Source organism: Salmo salar, unplaced genomic scaffold (assembly GCF_905237065.1).
Source record: "Salmo salar unplaced genomic scaffold, Ssal_v3.1, whole genome shotgun sequence".
NCBI classification, from domain to species: domain Eukaryota; kingdom Metazoa; phylum Chordata; class Actinopteri; order Salmoniformes; family Salmonidae; genus Salmo; species Salmo salar.
In genome coordinates this window covers 9198-30295 of record NW_025547477.1, presented here as the reverse complement: position 1 = coordinate 30295, position 21098 = coordinate 9198, and the positions used below count along the sequence as shown (strand labels likewise).

The window sequence follows — 21098 nt, the reverse complement described above, 5'->3', positions numbered from 1 at the left end:
CTCTGTCTCCCCCTGTGTTCTCTGTCTCCCCCGTGTTCTCTCTCTCCCCGTGTTCTCTCTCTCTCCCCGTGTTCTCTGTCTCCCCCCCGTGTTCTCTGTCTCCCCGTGTTCTCTGTCTCCCCCGTGTTCTCTCTCTCCCCCCGTGTTCTCTCTCTCCCCCGTGTTCTCTGTCTCCCCCGTGTTCTCTGTCTCCCCCCGTGTTCTGTCTCTCTCCCCGTGTTCTCTGTCTCCCCCGTGTTCTCTGTCTCCCCCCGTGTTCTCTGTCTCCCCCCGTGTTCTCTGTCTCCCCCGTGTTCTCTCTCTCCCCCCGTGTTCTCTCTCTCCCCCGTGTTCTCTGTCTCCCCCGTGTTCTCTGTCTCCCCCGTGCTCTCTCTCCCCCCGTGTTCTCTGTCTCTCCCCCCGTGTTCTCTGTCTCCCCCGTGTTCTCTCTCTCCCCCCCGTGTTCTCTGTCTCCCCCGTGTTCTCTCTCTCCCCCGTGTTCTCTCTCTCCCCCGTGTTCTCTCTCTCTCCCCCGTGTTCTCTCTCTCCCCCCGTGTTCTCTGTCTCCCCCCGTGTTCTCTGTCTCCCCGTGTTCTCTCTCTCCCCCGTGTTCTCTGTCTCCCCCGTGTTCTCTCTCTCTCCCCCCGTGTTCTCTCTCTCCCCCGTGTTCTCTCTCTCCCCCCGTGTTCTCTGTGTGTCGGTAGGTACTTAATGTCCCACTTCTCATCATCGTGGCGGCTCGTTGCAGTGATGTATGACGGCGTGTTCGTAGACGCCCAACAATCTGTTGTTAACGCCACGTTTAATGGCGTTTGAGAGCTCGTGCTTTGTACGTTTTTTTTTTTTTCTTCCCCCCCCGCTGTACTGCCACTGTAGCTCGATTTCCCACCTGGCAGAGTCATTTAACTTCCTAAAGTATTGGCATACAGGACTGGTCCCTGCTGCCCGTTTCCTGTCTCACTCTGCCAACGACGGAGACGTGCAGAACACTATCTGTGATAAATCACTGTAAAGATCTGCTCATCCTACCGTTGCAGCGTTATTGTTTATAGGTATTTCTTTAGCGGTAGTTCTGTGATAACTGCACTGTGATTTTTCAGGTAAATAAATATACAAAGACATTTTGGTGTAGTGTTTTTTTTTTTTTTTAATCTTTTTTTTTTTATTTCTTTGAAACGTTAACGATCTCTATGTCATTTAAACATTCACCCGCCTAATTCAAACCCATTATCTGTTGTTTTTCAATGTTTATTGGTTCACAGTGATGTTTCTATCCCGCCCCCCAGCTCCAACAGGCCATTCAGGAGTCTCCAGTGATCCTGATGCCCAATCACAGGAGTTATGTGGACTTCCTGGTTCTGTCCTACATCCTGTTCACCTATGACCTGCCCATCCCTGTTATAGCCGCTGGAATCCGCAAGTATCTAGTGATTTATCCTGTTCAGTGTTTTGGTCGACTTTTTAAAAAATAAAATAAAAGCCACACTTCAGATAACAAATGTCTAACTTTATCTCTCTTTCCTTTCTGTCTTCTCCTCTTTACGTACGTACGTCCGTCCGTCTGTCTTCCTCTCTGTAGCTCTGATGGACATGAAGATGGTGGGAGAGATCCTGCGTCGTTCGGAGCGTTCTTCATCAGGAGGACGATCGGGTCTGACAAGTTGTACTGGGCTGTCCTATCTGAGTATGTCAAAACTATCGTCAGGGTAGGTGTCCAAATAAATACTTATATTACCACACACTACACTACTCTATGTACACCCTACTATATCATACATAAGGAACATCCTAATACTGAGACATTTTTGTCTCTCAGAACAGCCTCAATCTATCAGGGTCACGTGACTCTACAAGGTGTCAAAGCGTTTCCACAGGGCTGCTGGTCCCATGTTGACTCCAATGCTTCCCCACAGTTGTGTCAAGTTGTCTGGATGTCCTTTGGGTGGTGGACCATTCTTGATACACACACAGGAAACTGTTGAGTGTGGAAAAACCCAGCAGCGTTGCAGTTCTTGACACTCAAACCGGTGCGCCTGGCACCTACTACCATACCCCGTTCAAAGACTCTTAAATCTTTTTGTCTCGCCACATTCACCGTCTGAATGGGACACATACACAATCCATGTCTCAATTGCCTCAAGGCTTAGAAATCCTTCTTTAATTAACCTGTCTTCTCCCCTTTCATCTACACTGATTGAAGTGGATTTAACAAGTGGACATCAATAAAGGATCATATCTTTCACCTGGATTCACCTGGTCAGTCTGTCATGGAAAGAGCAGGTCTCCTTAATGTTTTGTATAGTCAGTGTATATATTCCTGTAATTTCCGGACTATAAGCTGCAACTTTTTCCCCAGGCTTTGAACCTCGCGGCTTAAACAACGACGCGGCTAATATATGGATTTTTCCCGCTTTCCAATTTTTTTTTTTTCTCTTCTCCAAAAAACACATTCTGTGACGTGCTCAGTTTTTTGGCGGCATGAAGCTTTCATTAGACCAATGAAATTGCCGAACGGGTTTTAAGGTCAAACAACTTTTTTGGTTTACTGTTTAGATTAAATCGAGCGCTCTCAAACTTCCCATCATTCTGATTACGGTAGTCATTTTGTCACCCTCATCAAGGCAAAGACACGGAGAAATGCATATGATGCAGCTTTCAAGTTGAAGGCGATTGATCTGGCTGTTGGAAAAGGAAATAGAGCTGCTGCACGGCAGCTTGGTCTTAATGAGTCGATGATAAGACGTTGGAAACAGCAGCGTTAGGAATTGACTCAGTGCAAAAAAGACAACTAAAGCTTACTGCTAATTATTATTTTTTTGTTACAAGCCGTGTTTCGTTAAAGCCTGTGTAAAGTTCATTTGTTTCAATGTACCGGTAGGCACCTGCGGCTTATAGACATGTGCGGCTTATTTATGTTCAAAATAATATATATTTTTTAATTCAGGCTTATATTCAGGTGCGCTTAATAGTCCGGAAGTTACGGTATGTGTTAGGGTGTATCCCAGATAGCTATATAGTGCACTACTATAGACCAGAGCCCTATGGCACCCTATTCCCTATATAGTGCACTACTTTAGACCAGAGCCCAGTGTACTCACTACTTTTAACCAAGACCCATAGGGCTCTGGTCTATAGTAGTGCACTATATAGGGAATAGGGTGCCATAGGGCCCTGGTCTATAGTAGTGTACTATATAGGGAATAGGGCTCTGGTCTATAGTAGTGCACTATATAGGGAATAGGGCTCTGGTCTATAGTAGTGCACTATATAGGGAATAGGGCTCTGGTCTATAGTAGTGCACTATATAGGGAATAGGGCTCTGGTCTATAGTAGTGTACTATATAGGGAATAGGGCTCTGGTCTAAAGTAGTGCACTATATAGGGAATAGGGCTCTGGTCTATAGTAGTGTACTATATAGGGAATAGGGCTCTGGTCTAAAGTAGTGCACTATATAGGGAATAGGGCTCTGGTCTAAAGTAGTGCACTATATAGGGAATAGGGCTCTGGTCTATAGTAGTACACTATATAGGGAATAGGGCTCTGGTCTATAGTAGTGTACTATATAGGGAATAGGGCTCTGGTCTATAGTAGTGCACTATATAGGGAATAGGGCTCTGGTCTAGACGTAGTGTACTATATAGGGAATAGGGCTCTGGTCTATAGTAGTACCACTATATAGGGAATAGGGCTCTGGTCTAAAGTAGTGCACTATATAGGGAATAGGGCTCTGGTCTAAAGTAGTGCACTATATAGGGAATAGGGCTCTGGTCTATAGTAGTGTACTATATAGGGAATAGGGCTCTGGTCTATAGTAGTGCACTATATAGGGAATAGGGCTCTGGTCTAAAGTAGTACCACTATATAGGGAATAGGGCTCTGGTCTATAGTAGTGCACTATATAGGGAATAGGGCTCTGGTCTAAAGTAGTGCACTATATAGGGAATAGGGCTCTGGTCTAAAGTAGTGCACTATATAGGGAATAGGGCTCTGGTCTATAGTAGTACACTATATAGGGAATAGGGCTCTGGTCTATAGTAGTGTACTATATAGGGAATAGGGCTCTGGTCTATAGTAGTGCACTATATAGGGAATAGGGCTCTGGTCTAGACGTAGTGTACTATATAGGGAATAGGGCTCTGGTCTAAAGTAGTGCACTATATAGGGAATAGGGCTCTGGTCTATAGTAGTACACTATATAGGGAATAGGGCTCTGGTCTATAGTAGTGTACTATATAGGGAATAGGGCTCTGGTCTATAGTAGTGCACTATATAGGGAATAGGGCTCTGGTCTAGACGTAGTGTACTATATAGGGAATAGGGCTCTGGTCTATAGTAGTACCACTATATAGGGAATAGGGCTCTGGTCTAAAGTAGTGCACTATATAGGGAATAGGGCTCTGGTCTATAGTAGTGTACTATATAGGGAATAGGGCTCTGGTCTATAGTAGTGCACTATATAGGGAATAGGGCTCTGGTCTAAAGTAGTACCACTATATAGGGAATAGGGCTCTGGTCTATAGTAGTGCACTATATAGGGTGCCTGTAAGGGAAGAGTGTTCCATCTGGGCCGTGTAACTAGTGTCTTCTCTCTCCTCAGACAGGGTATGCTCCTATAGAGTTGTAACTAGTGTCTTCTCTCTCTCCTCAGACAGGGTATGCTCCTATAGAGTTGTAACTAGTGTCTTCTCTCTCTCCTCAGACAGGGTATGCTCCTATAGAGTTGTATGTAACTAGTGTCTTCTCTCTCTCCTCAGACAGGGTATGCTCCTATAGAGTTGTAACTAGTGTCTTCTCTCTCCTCAGACAGGGTATGCTCCTATAGAGTTGTAACTAGTGTCTTCTCTCTCTCCTCAGACAGGGTATGCTCCTATAGAGTTGTAACTAGTGTCTTCTCTCTCCTCAGACAGGGTATGCTCCTATAGAGTTGTAACTAGTGTCTTCTCTCTCCTCAGACAGGGTATGCTCCTATAGAGTTGTAACTAGTGTCTTCTCTCTCCTCAGACAGGGTATGCTCCTATAGAGTTGTAACTAGTGTCTTCTCTCTCCTCAGACAGGGTATGCTCCTATAGAGTTGTAACTAGTGTCTTCTCTCTCTCCTCAGACAGGGTATGCTCCTATAGAGTTGTAACTAGTGTCTTCTCTCTCTCCTCAGACAGGGTATGCTCCTATAGAGTTGTAACTAGTGTCTTCTCTCTCTCCTCAGACAGGGTATGCTCCTATAGAGTTGTAACTAGTGTCTTCTCTCTCTCCTCAGACAGGGTATGCTCCTGTAGAGTTGTATGTAACTAGTGTCTTCTCTCTCTCCTCAGACAGGGTATGCTCCTATAGAGTTGTAACTAGTGTCTTCTCTCTCCTCAGACAGGGTATGCTCCTATAGAGTTGTAACTAGTGTCTTCTCTCTCTCCTCAGACAGGGTATGCTCCTATAGAGTTGTAACTAGTGTCTTCTCTCTCTCCTCAGACAGGGTATGCTCCTATAGAGTTGTAACTAGTGTCTTCTCTCTCTCCTCAGACAGGGTATGCTCCTATAGAGTTGTAACTAGTGTCTTCTCTCTCCTCAGACAGGGTATGCTCCTATAGAGTTGTAACTAGTGTCTTCTCTCTCTCCTCAGACAGGGTATGCTCCTATAGAGTTGTAACTAGTGTCTTCTCTCTCCCTCAGACAGGGTATGCTCCTATAGAGTTGTAACTAGTGTCTTCTCTCTCTCCTCAGACAGGGTATGCTCCTATAGAGTTGTAACTAGTGTCTTCTCTCTCTCCTCAGACAGGGTATGCTCCTATAGAGTTGTAACTAGTGTCTTCTCTCTCCTCAGACAGGGTATGCTCCTATAGAGTTGTAACTAGTGTCTTCTCTCTCTCCTCAGACAGGGTATGCTCCTATAGAGTTGTAACTAGTGTCTTCTCTCTCTCCTCAGACAGGGTATGCTCCTATAGAGTTGTAACTAGTGTCTTCTCTCTCTCCTCAGACAGGGTATGCTCCTATAGAGTTGTATGTACTAGTGTCTTCTCTCTCCTCAGACAGGGTATGCTCCTATAGAGTTGTAACTAGTGTCTTCTCTCTCCTCAGACAGGGTATGCTCCTGTAGAGTTATAACTAGTGTCTTCTCTCTCCTCAGACAGGGTATGCTCCTGTAGAGTTATAACTAGTGTCTTCTCTCTCCCTCAGACAGGGTATGCTCCTATAGAGTTGTAACTAGTGTCTTCTCTCTCTCCTCAGACAGGGTATGCTCCTATAGAGTTGTAACTAGTGTCTTCTCTCTCTCCTCAGACAGGGTATGCTCCTATAGAGTTGTAACTAGTGTCTTCTCTCTCTCCTCAGACAGGGTATGCTCCTATAGAGTTGTAACTAGTGTCTTCTCTCTCTCCTCAGACAGGGTATGCTCCTATAGAGTTGTAACTAGTGTCTTCTCTCTCTCCTCAGACAGGGTATGCTCCTATAGAGTTGTAACTAGTGTCTTCTCTCTCTCCTCAGACAGGGTATGCTCCTATAGAGTTGTAACTAGTGTCTTCTCTCTCCTCAGACAGGGTATGCTCCTATAGAGTTGTAACTAGTGTCTTCTCTCTCTCTCAGACAGGGTATGCTCCTATAGAGTTGTAACTAGTGTCTTCTCTCTCTCCTCAGACAGGGTATGCTCCTATAGAGTTGTATTACTAGTGTCTTCTCTCTCCTCAGACAGGGTATGCTCCTATAGAGTTGTAACTAGTGTCTTCTCTCTCTCCTCAGACAGGGTATGCTCCTATAGAGTTGTAACTAGTGTCTTCTCTCTCTCCTCAGACAGGGTATGCTCCTATAGAGTTGTAACTAGTGTCTTCTCTCTCTCCTCAGACAGGGTATGCTCCTGTAGAGTTGTAACTAGTGTCTTCTCTCTCTCCTCAGACAGGGTATGCTCCTGTAGAGTTGTAACTAGTGTCTTCTCTCTCCTCAGACAGGGTATGCTCCTATAGAGTTGTAACTAGTGTCTTCTCTCTCTCCTCAGACAGGGTATGCTCCTATAGAGTTGTAACTAGTGTCTTCTCTCTCTCCTCAGACAGGGTATGCTCCTATAGAGTTGTAACTAGTGTCTTCTCTCTCTCCTCAGACAGGGTATGCTCCTATAGAGTTGTAACTAGTGTCTTCTCTCTCTCCTCAGACAGGGTATGCTCCTATAGAGTTGTAACTAGTGTCTTCTCTCTCCTCAGACAGGGTATGCTCCTATAGAGTTGTAACTAGTGTCTTCTCTCTCTCCTCAGACAGGGTATGCTCCTATAGAGTTGTAACTAGTGTCTTCTCTCTCCTCAGACAGGGTATGCTCCTATAGAGTTGTAACTAGTGTCTTCTCTCTCTCCTCAGACAGGGTATGCTCCTATAGAGTTGTAACTAGTGTCTTCTCTCTCCTCAGACAGGGTATGCTCCTATAGAGTTGTAACTAGTGTCTTCTCTCTCTCCTCAGACAGGGTATGCTCCTATAGAGTTGTAACTAGTGTCTTCTCTCTCTCCTCAGACAGGGTATGCTCCTATAGAGTTGTAACTAGTGTCTTCTCTCTCTCCTCAGACAGGGTATGCTCCTATAGAGTTGTATGTAACTAGTGTCTTCTCTCTCTCCTCAGACAGGGTATGCTCCTATAGAGTTGTAACTAGTGTCTTCTCTCTCTCCTCAGACAGGGTATGCTCCTATAGAGTTGTAACTAGTGTCTTCTCTCTCTCCTCAGACAGGGTATGCTCCTATAGAGTTGTAACTAGTGTCTTCTCTCTCCTCAGACAGGGTATGCTCCTATAGAGTTGTAACTAGTGTCTTCTCTCTCCTCAGACAGGGTATGCTCCTATAGAGTTGTAACTAGTGTCTTCTCTCTCTCCTCAGACAGGGTATGCTCCCTATAGAGTTGTAACTAGTGTCTTCTCTCTCTCCTCAGACAGGGTATGCTCCTATAGAGTTGTAACTAGTGTCTTCTCTCTCTCCTCAGACAGGGTATGCTCCTATAGAGTTGTAACTAGTGTCTTCTCTCTCCTCAGACAGGGTATGCTCCTATAGAGTTGTAACTAGTGTCTTCTCTCTCTCCTCAGACAGGGTATGCTCCTATAGAGTTGTAACTAGTGTCTTCTCTCTCTCCTCAGACAGGGTATGCTCCTATAGAGTTGTAACTAGTGTCTTCTCTCTCTCCTCAGACAGGGTATGCTCCTATAGAGTTGTAACTAGTGTCTTCTCTCTCTCCTCAGACAGGGTATGCTCCTATAGAGTTGTAACTAGTGTCTTCTCTCTCTCCTCAGACAGGGTATGCTCCTATAGAGTTGTAACTAGTGTCTTCTCTCTCTCCTCAGACAGGGTATGCTCCTATAGAGTTGTAACTAGTGTCTTCTCTCTCTCCTCAGACAGGGTATGCTCCTATAGAGTTGTAACTAGTGTCTTCTCTCTCCTCAGACAGGGTATGCTCCTATAGAGTTGTAACTAGTGTCTTCTCTCTCTCCTCAGACAGGGTATGCTCCTATAGAGTTGTAACTAGTGTCTTCTCTCTCTCCTCAGACAGGGTATGCTCCTATAGAGTTGTAACTAGTGTCTTCTCTCTCTCCTCAGACAGGGTATGCTCCTATAGAGTTGTAACTAGTGTCTTCTCTCTCCCTCAGACAGGGTATGCTCCTATAGAGTTGTAACTAGTGTCTTCTCTCTCTCCTCAGACAGGGTATGCTCCTATAGAGTTGTAACTAGTGTCTTCTCTCTCTCCTCAGACAGGGTATGCTCCTATAGAGTTGTAACTAGTGTCTTCTCTCTCTCCTCAGACAGGGTATGCTCCTATAGAGTTGTAACTAGTGTCTTCTCTCTCTCCTCAGACAGGGTATGCTCCTATAGAGTTGTAACTAGTGTCTTCTCTCTCTCCTCAGACAGGGTATGCTCCTATAGAGTTGTAACTAGTGTCTTCTCTCTCTCCTCAGACAGGGTATGCTCCTATAGAGTTGTAACTAGTGTCTTCTCTCTCCCTCAGACAGGGTATGCTCCTATAGAGTTGTAACTAGTGTCTTCTCTCTCTCCTCAGACAGGGTATGCTCCTATAGAGTTGTAACTAGTGTCTTCTCTCTCCCTCAGACAGGGTATGCTCCTATAGAGTTGTAACTAGTGTCTTCTCTCTCTCCTCAGACAGGGTATGCTCCTATAGAGTTGTAACTAGTGTCTTCTCTCTCCTCAGACAGGGTATGCTCCTATAGAGTTGTAACTAGTGTCTTCTCTCTCTCCTCAGACAGGGTATGCTCCTATAGAGTTGTAACTAGTGTCTTCTCTCTCTCCTCAGACAGGGTATGCTCCTATAGAGTTGTAACTAGTGTCTTCTCTCTCTCCTCAGACAGGGTATGCTCCTATAGAGTTGTAACTAGTGTCTTCTCTCTCTCCTCAGACAGGGTATGCTCCTATAGAGTTGTAACTAGTGTCTTCTCTCTCTCCTCAGACAGGGTATGCTCCTATAGAGTTGTAACTAGTGTCTTCTCTCTCTCCTCAGACAGGGTATGCTCCTATAGAGTTGTAACTAGTGTCTTCTCTCTCCTCAGACAGGGTATGCTCCTATAGAGTTGTAACTAGTGTCTTCTCTCTCTCCTCAGACAGGGTATGCTCCTATAGAGTTGTAACTAGTGTCTTCTCTCTCCTCAGACAGGGTATGCTCCTATAGAGTTGTAACTAGTGTCTTCTCTCTCTCCTCAGACAGGGTATGCTCCTATAGAGTTGTAACTAGTGTCTTCTCTCTCTCCTCAGACAGGGTATGCTCCTATAGAGTTGTAACTAGTGTCTTCTCTCTCTCCTCAGACAGGGTATGCTCCTATAGAGTTGTAACTAGTGTCTTCTCTCTCTCCTCAGACAGGGTATGCTCCTATAGAGTTGTAACTAGTGTCTTCTCTCTCTCCTCAGACAGGGTATGCTCCTGTAGAGTTGTAACTAGTGTCTTCTCTCTCTCTCAGACAGGGTATGCTCCTATAGAGTTGTAACTAGTGTCTTCTCTCTCTCCTCAGACAGGGTATGCTCCTATAGAGTTGTAACTAGTGTCTTCTCTCTCTCCTCAGACAGGGTATGCTCCTATAGAGTTGTAACTAGTGTCTTCTCTCTCTCCTCAGACAGGGTATGCTCCTATAGAGTTGTAACTAGTGTCTTCTCTCTCTCTCAGACAGGGTATGCTCCTATAGAGTTGTAACTAGTGTCTTCTCTCTCTCCTCAGACAGGGTATGCTCCTATAGAGTTGTAACTAGTGTCTTCTCTCTCCCTCAGACAGGGTATGCTCCTATAGAGTTGTAACTAGTGTCTTCTCTCTCTCCTCAGACAGGGTATGCTCCTATAGAGTTGTAACTAGTGTCTTCTCTCTCTCCTCAGACAGGGTATGCTCCTATAGAGTTGTAACTAGTGTCTTCTCTCTCTCCTCAGACAGGGTATGCTCCTATAGAGTTGTAACTAGTGTCTTCTCTCTCTCCTCAGACAGGGTATGCTCCTATAGAGTTGTAACTAGTGTCTTCTCTCTCTCCTCAGACAGGGTATGCTCCTGTAGAGTTATAACTAGTGTCTTCTCTCTCCTCAGACAGGGTATGCTCCTATAGAGTTGTAACTAGTGTCTTCTCTCTCCTCAGACAGGGTATGCTCCTATAGAGTTGTAACTAGTGTCTTCTCTCTCTCCTCAGACAGGGTATGCTCCTATAGAGTTGTAACTAGTGTCTTCTCTCTCTCCTCAGACAGGGTATGCTCCTATAGAGTTGTAACTAGTGTCTTCTCTCTCTCCTCAGACAGGGTATGCTCCTATAGAGTTGTAACTAGTGTCTTCTCTCTCTCTCAGACAGGGTATGCTCCTATAGAGTTGTAACTAGTGTCTTCTCTCTCCTCAGACAGGGTATGCTCCTATAGAGTTGTAACTAGTGTCTTCTCTCTCTCCTCAGACAGGGTATGCTCCTATAGAGTTGTAACTAGTGTCTTCTCTCTCTCCTCAGACAGGGTATGCTCCTATAGAGTTGTATTACTAGTGTCTTCTCTCTCTCCTCAGACAGGGTATGCTCCTATAGAGTTGTAACTAGTGTCTTCTCTCTCCTCAGACAGGGTATGCTCCTATAGAGTTGTAACTAGTGTCTTCTCTCTCTCCTCAGACAGGGTATGCTCCTATAGAGTTGTAACTAGTGTCTTCTCTCTCTCCTCAGACAGGGTATGCTCCTATAGAGTTGTAACTAGTGTCTTCTCTCTCTCCTCAGACAGGGTATGCTCCTATAGAGTTGTAACTAGTGTCTTCTCTCTCTCCTCAGACAGGGTATGCTCCTATAGAGTTGTATGTAACTAGTGTCTTCTCTCTCCTCAGACAGGGTATGCTCCTATAGAGTTGTAACTAGTGTCTTCTCTCTCTCCTCAGACAGGGTATGCTCCTATAGAGTTGTAACTAGTGTCTTCTCTCTCTCCTCAGACAGGGTATGCTCCTATAGAGTTGTAACTAGTGTCTTCTCTCTCTCCTCAGACAGGGTATGCTCCTATAGAGTTGTAACTAGTGTCTTCTCTCTCTCCTCAGACAGGGTATGCTCCTATAGAGTTGTAACTAGTGTCTTCTCTCTCTCCTCAGACAGGGTATGCTCCTATAGAGTTGTAACTAGTGTCTTCTCTCTCTCCTCAGACAGGGTATGCTCCTATAGAGTTGTAACTAGTGTCTTCTCTCTCTCCTCAGACAGGGTATGCTCCTATAGAGTTGTAACTAGTGTCTTCTCTCTCTCCTCAGACAGGGTATGCTCCTATAGAGTTGTAACTAGTGTCTTCTCTCTCTCCTCAGACAGGGTATGCTCCTATAGAGTTGTAACTAGTGTCTTCTCTCTCTCCTCAGACAGGGTATGCTCCTATAGAGTTGTAACTAGTGTCTTCTCTCTCTCCTCAGACAGGGTATGCTCCTATAGAGTTGTAACTAGTGTCTTCTCTCTCTCCTCAGACAGGGTATGCTCCTATAGAGTTGTAACTAGTGTCTTCTCTCTCCTCAGACAGGGTATGCTCCTATAGAGTTGTAACTAGTGTCTTCTCTCTCTCCTCAGACAGGGTATGCTCCTATAGAGTTGTAACTAGTGTCTTCTCTCTCTCCTCAGACAGGGTATGCTCCTATAGAGTTGTAACTAGTGTCTTCTCTCTCTCCTCAGACAGGGTATGCTCCTATAGAGTTGTAACTAGTGTCTTCTCTCTCTCCTCAGACAGGGTATGCTCCTATAGAGTTGTAACTAGTGTCTTCTCTCTCTCCTCAGACAGGGTATGCTCCTATAGAGTTGTAACTAGTGTCTTCTCTCTCTCCTCAGACAGGGTATGCTCCTATAGAGTTGTAACTAGTGTCTTCTCTCTCTCCTCAGACAGGGTATGCTCCTATAGAGTTGTAACTAGTGTCTTCTCTCTCTCCTCAGACAGGGTATGCTCCTATAGAGTTGTAACTAGTGTCTTCTCTCTCTCCTCAGACAGGGTATGCTCCTATAGAGTTGTAACTAGTGTCTTCTCTCTCTCCTCAGACAGGGTATGCTCCTATAGAGTTGTAACTAGTGTCTTCTCTCTCTCCTCAGACAGGGTATGCTCCTATAGAGTTGTAACTAGTGTCTTCTCTCTCTCCTCAGACAGGGTATGCTCCTATAGAGTTGTAACTAGTGTCTTCTCTCTCTCCTCAGACAGGGTATGCTCCTGTAGAGTTGTAACTAGTGTCTTCTCTCTCTCCTCAGACAGGGTATGCTCCTGTAGAGTTGTAACTAGTGTCTTCTCTCTCTCTCAGACAGGGTATGCTCCTATAGAGTTGTAACTAGTGTCTTCTCTCTCCTCAGACAGGGTATGCTCCTATAGAGTTGTAACTAGTGTCTTCTCTCTCTCCTCAGACAGGGTATGCTCCTATAGAGTTGTAACTAGTGTCTTCTCTCTCTCCTCAGACAGGGTATGCTCCTATAGAGTTGTAACTAGTGTCTTCTCTCTCTCCTCAGACAGGGTATGCTCCTATAGAGTTGTAACTAGTGTCTTCTCTCTCTCCTCAGACAGGGTATGCTCCTATAGAGTTGTAACTAGTGTCTTCTCTCTCCTCAGACAGGGTATGCTCCTATAGAGTTGTAACTAGTGTCTTCTCTCTCCTCAGACAGGGTATGCTCCTATAGAGTTGTAACTAGTGTCTTCTCTCTCCTCAGACAGGGTATGCTCCTATAGAGTTGTAACTAGTGTCTTCTCTCTCTCCTCAGACAGGGTATGCTCCTATAGAGTTGTAACTAGTGTCTTCTCTCTCCCTCAGACAGGGTATGCTCCTGTAGAGTTGTAACTAGTGTCTTCTCTCTCCTCAGACAGGGTATGCTCCTATAGAGTTGTAACTAGTGTCTTCTCTCTCCTCAGACAGGGTATGCTCCTATAGAGTTGTAACTAGTGTCTTCTCTCTCCTCAGACAGGGTATGCTCCTATAGAGTTGTAACTAGTGTCTTCTCTCTCCTCAGACAGGGTATGCTCCTATAGAGTTGTAACTAGTGTCTTCTCTCTCTCCTCAGACAGGGTATGCTCCTATAGAGTTGTAACTAGTGTCTTCTCTCTCTCCTCAGACAGGGTATGCTCCTATAGAGTTGTAACTAGTGTCTTCTCTCTCTCCTCAGACAGGGTATGCTCCTATAGAGTTGTAACTAGTGTCTTCTCTCTCTCCTCAGACAGGGTATGCTCCTATAGAGTTGTAACTAGTGTCTTCTCTCTCTCTCCTCAGACAGGGTATGCTCCTATAGAGTTGTAACTAGTGTCTTCTCTCTCTCCTCAGACAGGGTATGCTCCTATAGAGTTGTAACTAGTGTCTTCTCTCTCTCCTCAGACAGGGTATGCTCCTATAGAGTTGTAACTAGTGTCTTCTCTCTCTCCTCAGACAGGGTATGCTCCTATAGAGTTGTAACTAGTGTCTTCTCTCTCTCCTCAGACAGGGTATGCTCCTATAGAGTTGTAACTAGTGTCTTCTCTCTCCTCAGACAGGGTATGCTCCTATAGAGTTGTAACTAGTGTCTTCTCTCTCTCCTCAGACAGGGTATGCTCCTATAGAGTTGTAACTAGTGTCTTCTCTCTCCTCAGACAGGGTATGCTCCTATAGAGTTGTAACTAGTGTCTTCTCTCTCTCCTCAGACAGGGTATGCTCCTATAGAGTTGTAACTAGTGTCTTCTCTCTCTCCTCAGACAGGGTATGCTCCTATAGAGTTGTATACTAGTGTCTTCTCTCTCTCCTCAGACAGGGTATGCTCCTATAGAGTTGTAACTAGTGTCTTCTCTCTCTCCTCAGACAGGGTATGCTCCTATAGAGTTGTAACTAGTGTCTTCTCTCTCCTCAGACAGGGTATGCTCCTATAGAGTTGTAACTAGTGTCTTCTCTCTCTCCTCAGACAGGGTATGCTCCTATAGAGTTGTAACTAGTGTCTTCTCTCTCTCCTCAGACAGGGTATGCTCCTATAGAGTTGTAACTAGTGTCTTCTCTCTCCTCAGACAGGGTATGCTCCTATAGAGTTGTAACTAGTGTCTTCTCTCTCTCCTCAGACAGGGTATGCTCCTGTAGAGTTATAACTAGTGTCTTCTCTCTCCTCAGACAGGGTATGCTCCTATAGAGTTGTAACTAGTGTCTTCTCTCTCCTCAGACAGGGTATGCTCCTATAGAGTTGTAACTAGTGTCTTCTCTCTCCTCAGACAGGGTATGCTCCTATAGAGTTGTAGTACTAGTGTCTTCTCTCTCTCCTCAGACAGGGTATGCTCCTATAGAGTTGTAACTAGTGTCTTCTCTCTCTCCTCAGACAGGGTATGCTCCTATAGAGTTGTAACTAGTGTCTTCTCTCTCCTCAGACAGGGTATGCTCCTATAGAGTTGTAACTAGTGTCTTCTCTCTCTCCTCAGACAGGGTATGCTCCTATAGAGTTGTAACTAGTGTCTTCTCTCTCCTCAGACAGGGTATGCTCCTATAGAGTTGTAACTAGTGTCTTCTCTCTCTCCTCAGACAGGGTATGCTCCTGTAGAGTTGTAACTAGTGTCTTCTCTCTCCTCAGACAGGGTATGCTCCTATAGAGTTGTAACTAGTGTCTTCTCTCTCTCCTCAGACAGGGTATGCTCCTATAGAGTTGTAACTAGTGTCTTCTCTCTCTCCTCAGACAGGGTATGCTCCTATAGAGTTGTATGTAACTAGTGTCTTCTCTCTCTCCTCAGACAGGGTATGCTCCTATAGAGTTGTAACTAGTGTCTTCTCTCTCTCCTCAGACAGGGTATGCTCCTATAGAGTTGTAACTAGTGTCTTCTCTCTCCTCAGACAGGGTATGCTCCTATAGAGTTGTAACTAGTGTCTTCTCTCTCTCCTCAGACAGGGTATGCTCCTATAGAGTTGTAACTAGTGTCTTCTCTCTCCTCAGACAGGGTATGCTCCTATAGAGTTGTAACTAGTGTCTTCTCTCTCCTCAGACAGGGTATGCTCCTATAGAGTTGTAACTAGTGTCTTCTCTCTCTCCTCAGACAGGGTATGCTCCTGTAGAGTTGTAACTAGTGTCTTCTCTCTCCTCAGACAGGGTATGCTCCTATAGAGTTGTAACTAGTGTCTTCTCTCTCCTCAGACAGGGTATGCTCCTATAGAGTTGTAACTAGTGTCTTCTCTCTCCTCAGACAGGGTATGCTCCTATAGAGTTGTATGTAACTAGTGTCTTCTCTCTCCTCAGACAGGGTATGCTCCTATAGAGTTATAACTAGTGTCTTCTCTCTCCTCAGACAGGGTATGCTCCTATAGAGTTGTAACTAGTGTCTTCTCTCTCCTCAGACAGGGTATGCTCCTATAGAGTTGTAACTAGTGTCTTCTCTCTCTCCTCAGACAGGGTATGCTCCTATAGAGTTGTAACTAGTGTCTTCTCTCTCCTCAGACAGGGTATGCTCCTATAGAGTTGTAACTAGTGTCTTCTCTCTCTCCTCAGACAGGGTATGCTCCTGTAGAGTTGTAACTAGTGTCTTCTCTCTCCTCAGACAGGGTATGCTCCTATAGAGTTGTAACTAGTGTCTTCTCTCTCTCCTCAGACAGGGTATGCTCCTATAGAGTTCTATGTGGAGGGTCTGAGGAGCAGGACTCTGAAGTCCCTCACACCCAAATTAGGTGAATGGGGGTGTGTGCTCGTCTGTCTGTCTGTCTGTCTGTCTGTCTGTCTGTCTGTCTGTCTGTCTGTCTGGCTAATTAACTTGTCCTGTTACCTGTCTGGCTAATTAACATGTCCTGTTACCTGTCTGTCTGGCTGGCTAATTAACATGTCCTGTTACCTGTCTGTCTGGCTGGCTAATTAACCCGTCCTGTTACCTGTCTGCCTGGCTAATTAACCTGTCCTGTTACCTGTCTGTCTGTCTGTCTGGCTAATTAACCTGTCCTGTTACCTGTCTGTCTGTCTGGCTAATTAACATGTCCTGTTACATGTCTGTCTGTCTGGCTAATTAACTTGTCCTGTTACCTGTCTGTCTGGCTGGCTAATTAACCTGTCCTGTTACCTGTCTGTCTGTCTGTCTGGCTAATTAACCCGTCCTGTTACCTGTCTGTCTGGCTAATTAACCTGTCCTGTTACCTGTCTGTCTGTCTGTCTGGCTAATTAACATGTCCTGTTACCTGTCTGGCTAATTAACATGTCCTGTTACCTGTCTGTCTGTCTGTCTGGCTAATTAACATGTCCTGTTACCTGTCTGGCTAATTAACATGTCCTGTTACCTGTCTGTCTGTCTGGCTAATTAACTTGTCCTGTTACCTGTCTGTCTGGCTGGCTAATTAACCTGTCCTGTTACCTGTCTGTCTGTCTGTCTGGCTAATTAACCTGTCCTGTTACCTGTCTGTCTGTCTGTCTGGCTAATTAACATGTCCTGTTACCTGTCTGGCTAATTAACATGTCCTGTTACCTGTCTGTCTGTCTGGCTAATTAACATGTCCTGTTACCTGTCTGTCTGTCTGGCTGATTAACATGTCCTGCTACCTGTCTGTCTCTAATGAACCTGTCCTTCTACCTGTCTGTCTCTAATGAACCTGTCCTTCTACCTGTCTGTCTGTCTGTCTGTCTGTCTGTCTGTCTGTCTGTCTGATTAACCTGTCCTGCTACCTGTCTGTCTGGGTTATGAACCTGTCCTGCTACCTGTCTGTCTCTAATTAACATGTCCTGTTACCTGTCTGTCTGGGTTATGAACCTGTACTTCTACCTGTCTGTCTGGGTTATGAACCTGTCCTGCTACCTGTCTGTCTGATGAACCTGTCCTGCTACCTGTCTGTCTCTAATGAACCTGTCCTGCTACCTGTCTGTCTGTCTGATGAACCTGTCCTGCTACCTGTCTGTCTGTCTGATGAACCTGTCCTGCTACCTGTCTGTCTGTCTGATGAACCTGTCCTGCTACCTGTCTGTCTCTAATGAACCTGTCCTGCTACCTGTCTGTCTGGGTTATGAACCTGTCCTGCTACCTGTCTGTCTGTCTGGGTTATGAACCTGTCCTGCTACCTGTCTGTCTGTCTGGGTTATGAACCTGTCCTGCTACCTGTCTGTCTGATGAACCTGTCCTGCTACCTGTCTGTCCCTGCAGGTATGATGCACATGGTCCTGGAGCCGTTCTTTAAAGGCGAGGTGTACGACATCAGGCTGGTTCCCATCAGCATCAGCTATGACAGGGTCCTGGAGGAATCTCTATTGGCACATGAACTGCTGGGGGTCCCCAAGCCCAGAGAGACCACCATGGTACGACCCGAACACCCCCCTGTATTCACTAAGGGTGGTACGACCCAAACACCCCCCTATATTCACTAAGGGTGGTACAACCCAAACACACCCCTGTATTCACTAAGGGTGGTACGACCCATACACACCCCTGTATTCACTAAGAGTGGTACGACCATAACACCCCCTATATTCACTAAGGGTGGTACGACCCATACACACCCCTGTATTCACTAAGGGTGGTACGACCTAAACACCCCCCCGTATTCACTAAGGGTGGTACGACCTAAACACCCCCCCTGTATTCACTAAGAGTGGTACGACCCAAACACCCCCCTATATTCACTAAGGGTGGTACAACCCAAACACACCCCCTGTATTCACTAAGGGTGGTACGACCATAACACCCCCTATATTCACTAAGGGTGGTACGACCCATACACACCCCTGTATTCACTAAGGGTGGTACGACCTAAACACCCCCCCCGTATTCACTAAGGGTGGTACGACCTAAACACCCCCCCTGTATTCACTAAGAGTGGTACGACCCAAACAACCGCCTGTATTCACATAGGGTGGTACGACCCAAACACCCCCCCTCTATTCACTAAGGGTGGTACGACCCAAACACCCCCCCTGTATTCACTAAGGGTGGTACGACCCAAACAACCCCCTGTATTCACTAAGGGTGGTACGACCCAAACACCCCCCTATATTCACTAAGGGTGGTACAACCCAAACACACCCCTGTATTCGCTAAGGGTGGTACGACCCAAACACACCCCTGTATTCACTAAGGGTGGTACGACCCATACACACCCCTGTATTCACTAAGAGTGGTACGACCTAAACACCCCCCCTGTATTCACTAAGAGTGGTACGACCCAAACAACCGCCTGTATTCACATAGGGTGAGTGCGACCCAAACACCCCCCCCTGTATTCACTAAGGGTGGTACGACCTAAACACCCCCCCGTATTCACTAAGGGTGGTACGACCTAAACACCCCCCCTGTATTCACTAAGAGTGGTACGACCCAAACAACCGCCTGTATTCACATAGGGTGGTACGACCCAAACACCCCCTCTATTCACTAAGGGTGGTACGACCCAAACACCCCCCCTGTATTCACTAAGGGTGGTACGACCCAAACAACCCCCTGTATTCACTAAGGGTGGTACGACCCAAACACCCCCCTATATTCACTAAGGGTGGTACAACCCAAACACACCCCTGTATTCACTAAGGGTGGTACGACCCATACACACCCCTGTATTCACTAAGGGTGGTACGACCCAAACAACCCCCTCTATTCACTAAGGGTGGTACGACCCAAACACCCCCCCCTGTATTCACTAAGGGTGGTACGACCCAAACACCCCCCCATGTATTCACTAAGGGTGGTACGACCCAAACACACCCCATGTATTCACTAAGGGTGAGTACGACCCAAACACCCCCTGTATTCACTAAGGGTGGTACGACCCAAACACCCCCCATGTATTCACTAAGGGTGGTACGACCCAAACACCCCCCTGTATTCACTAAGGGTGGTACGACCCAAACACCCCCCTGTATTCACTAAGAGTGGTACGACCCAAACAACCGCCTGTATTCACATAGGGTGGTGCGACCCAAACACCCCCCTCTATTCACTAAGGGTGGTACGACCCAAACACCCCCCCTGTATTCACTAAGGGTGGTACGACCCAAACAACCCCCTGTATTCACTAAGGGTGGTACGACCCAAACACCCCCTATATTCACTAAGGGTGGTACAACCCAAACACACCCCTGTATTCACTAAGGGTGGTGCGACCCAAACACCCCCTATATTCACTAAGGGTGGTACGACCCATACACACCCCTGTATTCACTAAGGGTGGTACGACCCAAACAACCCCCTCTATTCACTAAGGGTGGTACGACCCAAACACCCCCCTGTATTCACTAAGGGTGGTACGACCCAAACACCCCCCCATGTATTCACTAAGGGTGGTACGACCCAAACACACCCCATGTATTCACTAAGGGTGGTACGACCCAAACACCCCCCTGTATTCACTAAGGGTGGTACGACCCAAACACCCCCCATGTATTCACTAAGGGTGGTACGACCCAAACACCCCCCTGTATTCACTAAGGGTGGTACGACCCAAACAACCCCCTCTATTCACTCTTCCCCCCCAATAGGGTCTACTGAAGGCTAGGAGGGTACCCCTGTATTCACTCCCCCCCATAGGGTCTACTGAAGGCTAGGAGGGTACCCCTGTATTCACTCTCTCCCCCCCATAGGGCCTACTGAAGGCTAGGAGGGTACCCCTGTATTCACTCTCTCCCCCCCCATAGGGTCTACTGAAGGCTAGGAGGGTACCCCTGTATTCACTCTCTCCCCCCCCATAGGGCCTACTGAAGGCTAGGAGGGTACCCCTGTATTCACTCTCTCCCCCCCCCATAGGGCCTACTGAAGGCTAGGAGGGTACCCCTCTATTCACTCTTCCCCCCCCAATAGGGTCTACTGAAGGCTAGGAGGGTACCCCTGTATTCACTCTCTCCCCCCCCCATAGGGTCTACTGAAGGCTAGGAGGGTACCCCTGTATTCACTCTCTCCCCCCATAGGGCCTACTGAAGGCTAGGAGGGTACCCCTGTATTCACTCCCCCCCCATAGGGCCTACTGAAGGCTAGGAGGGTACCCCTGTATTCACTCTCTCCCCCCCCATAGGGCCTACTGAAGGCTAGGAGGGTACCCCTGTATTCACTCTCCCCCATAGGGTCTACTGAAGGCTAGGAGGGTACCCCTGTATTCACTCTCTCCCCCCCCCATAGGGTCTACTGAAGGCTAGGAGGGTACCCCTGTATTCACTCTCTCCCCCCCCCCATAGGGCCTACTGAAGGCTAGGAGGGTACCCCCTGTATTCACTCTCTCCCCCCCATAGGGCCTACTGAAGGCTAGGAGGGTACCCCCTGTATTCACTCTCCCCCCCCATAGGGTCTACTGAAGGCTAGGAGGGTACCCCTGTATTCACTCTCTCCCCCCCCCCATAGGGCCTACTGAAGGCTAGGAGGGTACCCCTGTATTCACTCTCTCCCCCCCCATAGGGCCTACTGAAGGCTAGGAGGGTACCCCTGTATTCACTCTCTCCCCCCCATAGGGTCTACTGAAGGCTAGGAGGGTACCCCTGTATTCACTCTCTCCCCCCCCCATAGGGTCTACTGAAGGCTAGGAGGGTACCCCTGTATTCACTCTCCCCCCCCATAGGGTCTACTGAAGGCTAGGAGGGTACCCCTGTATTCACTCTCTCCCCCCCCATAGGGTCTACTGAAGGCTAGGAGGGTACCCCTGTATTCACTCTCCCCCCCCATAGGGCCTACTGAAGGCTAGGAGGGTTTGCCCCTGTATTCACTCTCTCCCCCCCCATAGGGCCTACTGAAGGCTAGGAGGGTACCCCTGTATTCACTCTCTCCCCCATAGGGTCTACT

The 21098-nt window shown here is 46.9% G+C and overlaps 1 protein-coding gene across 1 annotated transcript; it reads left to right on the top strand.

Annotated features, from left to right (window-relative positions):
- Nucleotides 1-1265: 1265 nt before the first annotated feature.
- Nucleotides 1266-19831, top strand: LOC123731896 (dihydroxyacetone phosphate acyltransferase-like; the record flags this gene model as incomplete). The annotated part of the gene is made up of 5 exons (XM_045711288.1): nucleotides 1266-1399; nucleotides 1559-1685; nucleotides 15960-16035; nucleotides 17487-17638; nucleotides 19811-19831. Coding segments are annotated over 5 exons (510 nt in total), but the record flags the coding sequence as incomplete, so codon positions are not given.
- Between the last annotated feature and the right edge of the window lie 1267 nt (nucleotides 19832-21098).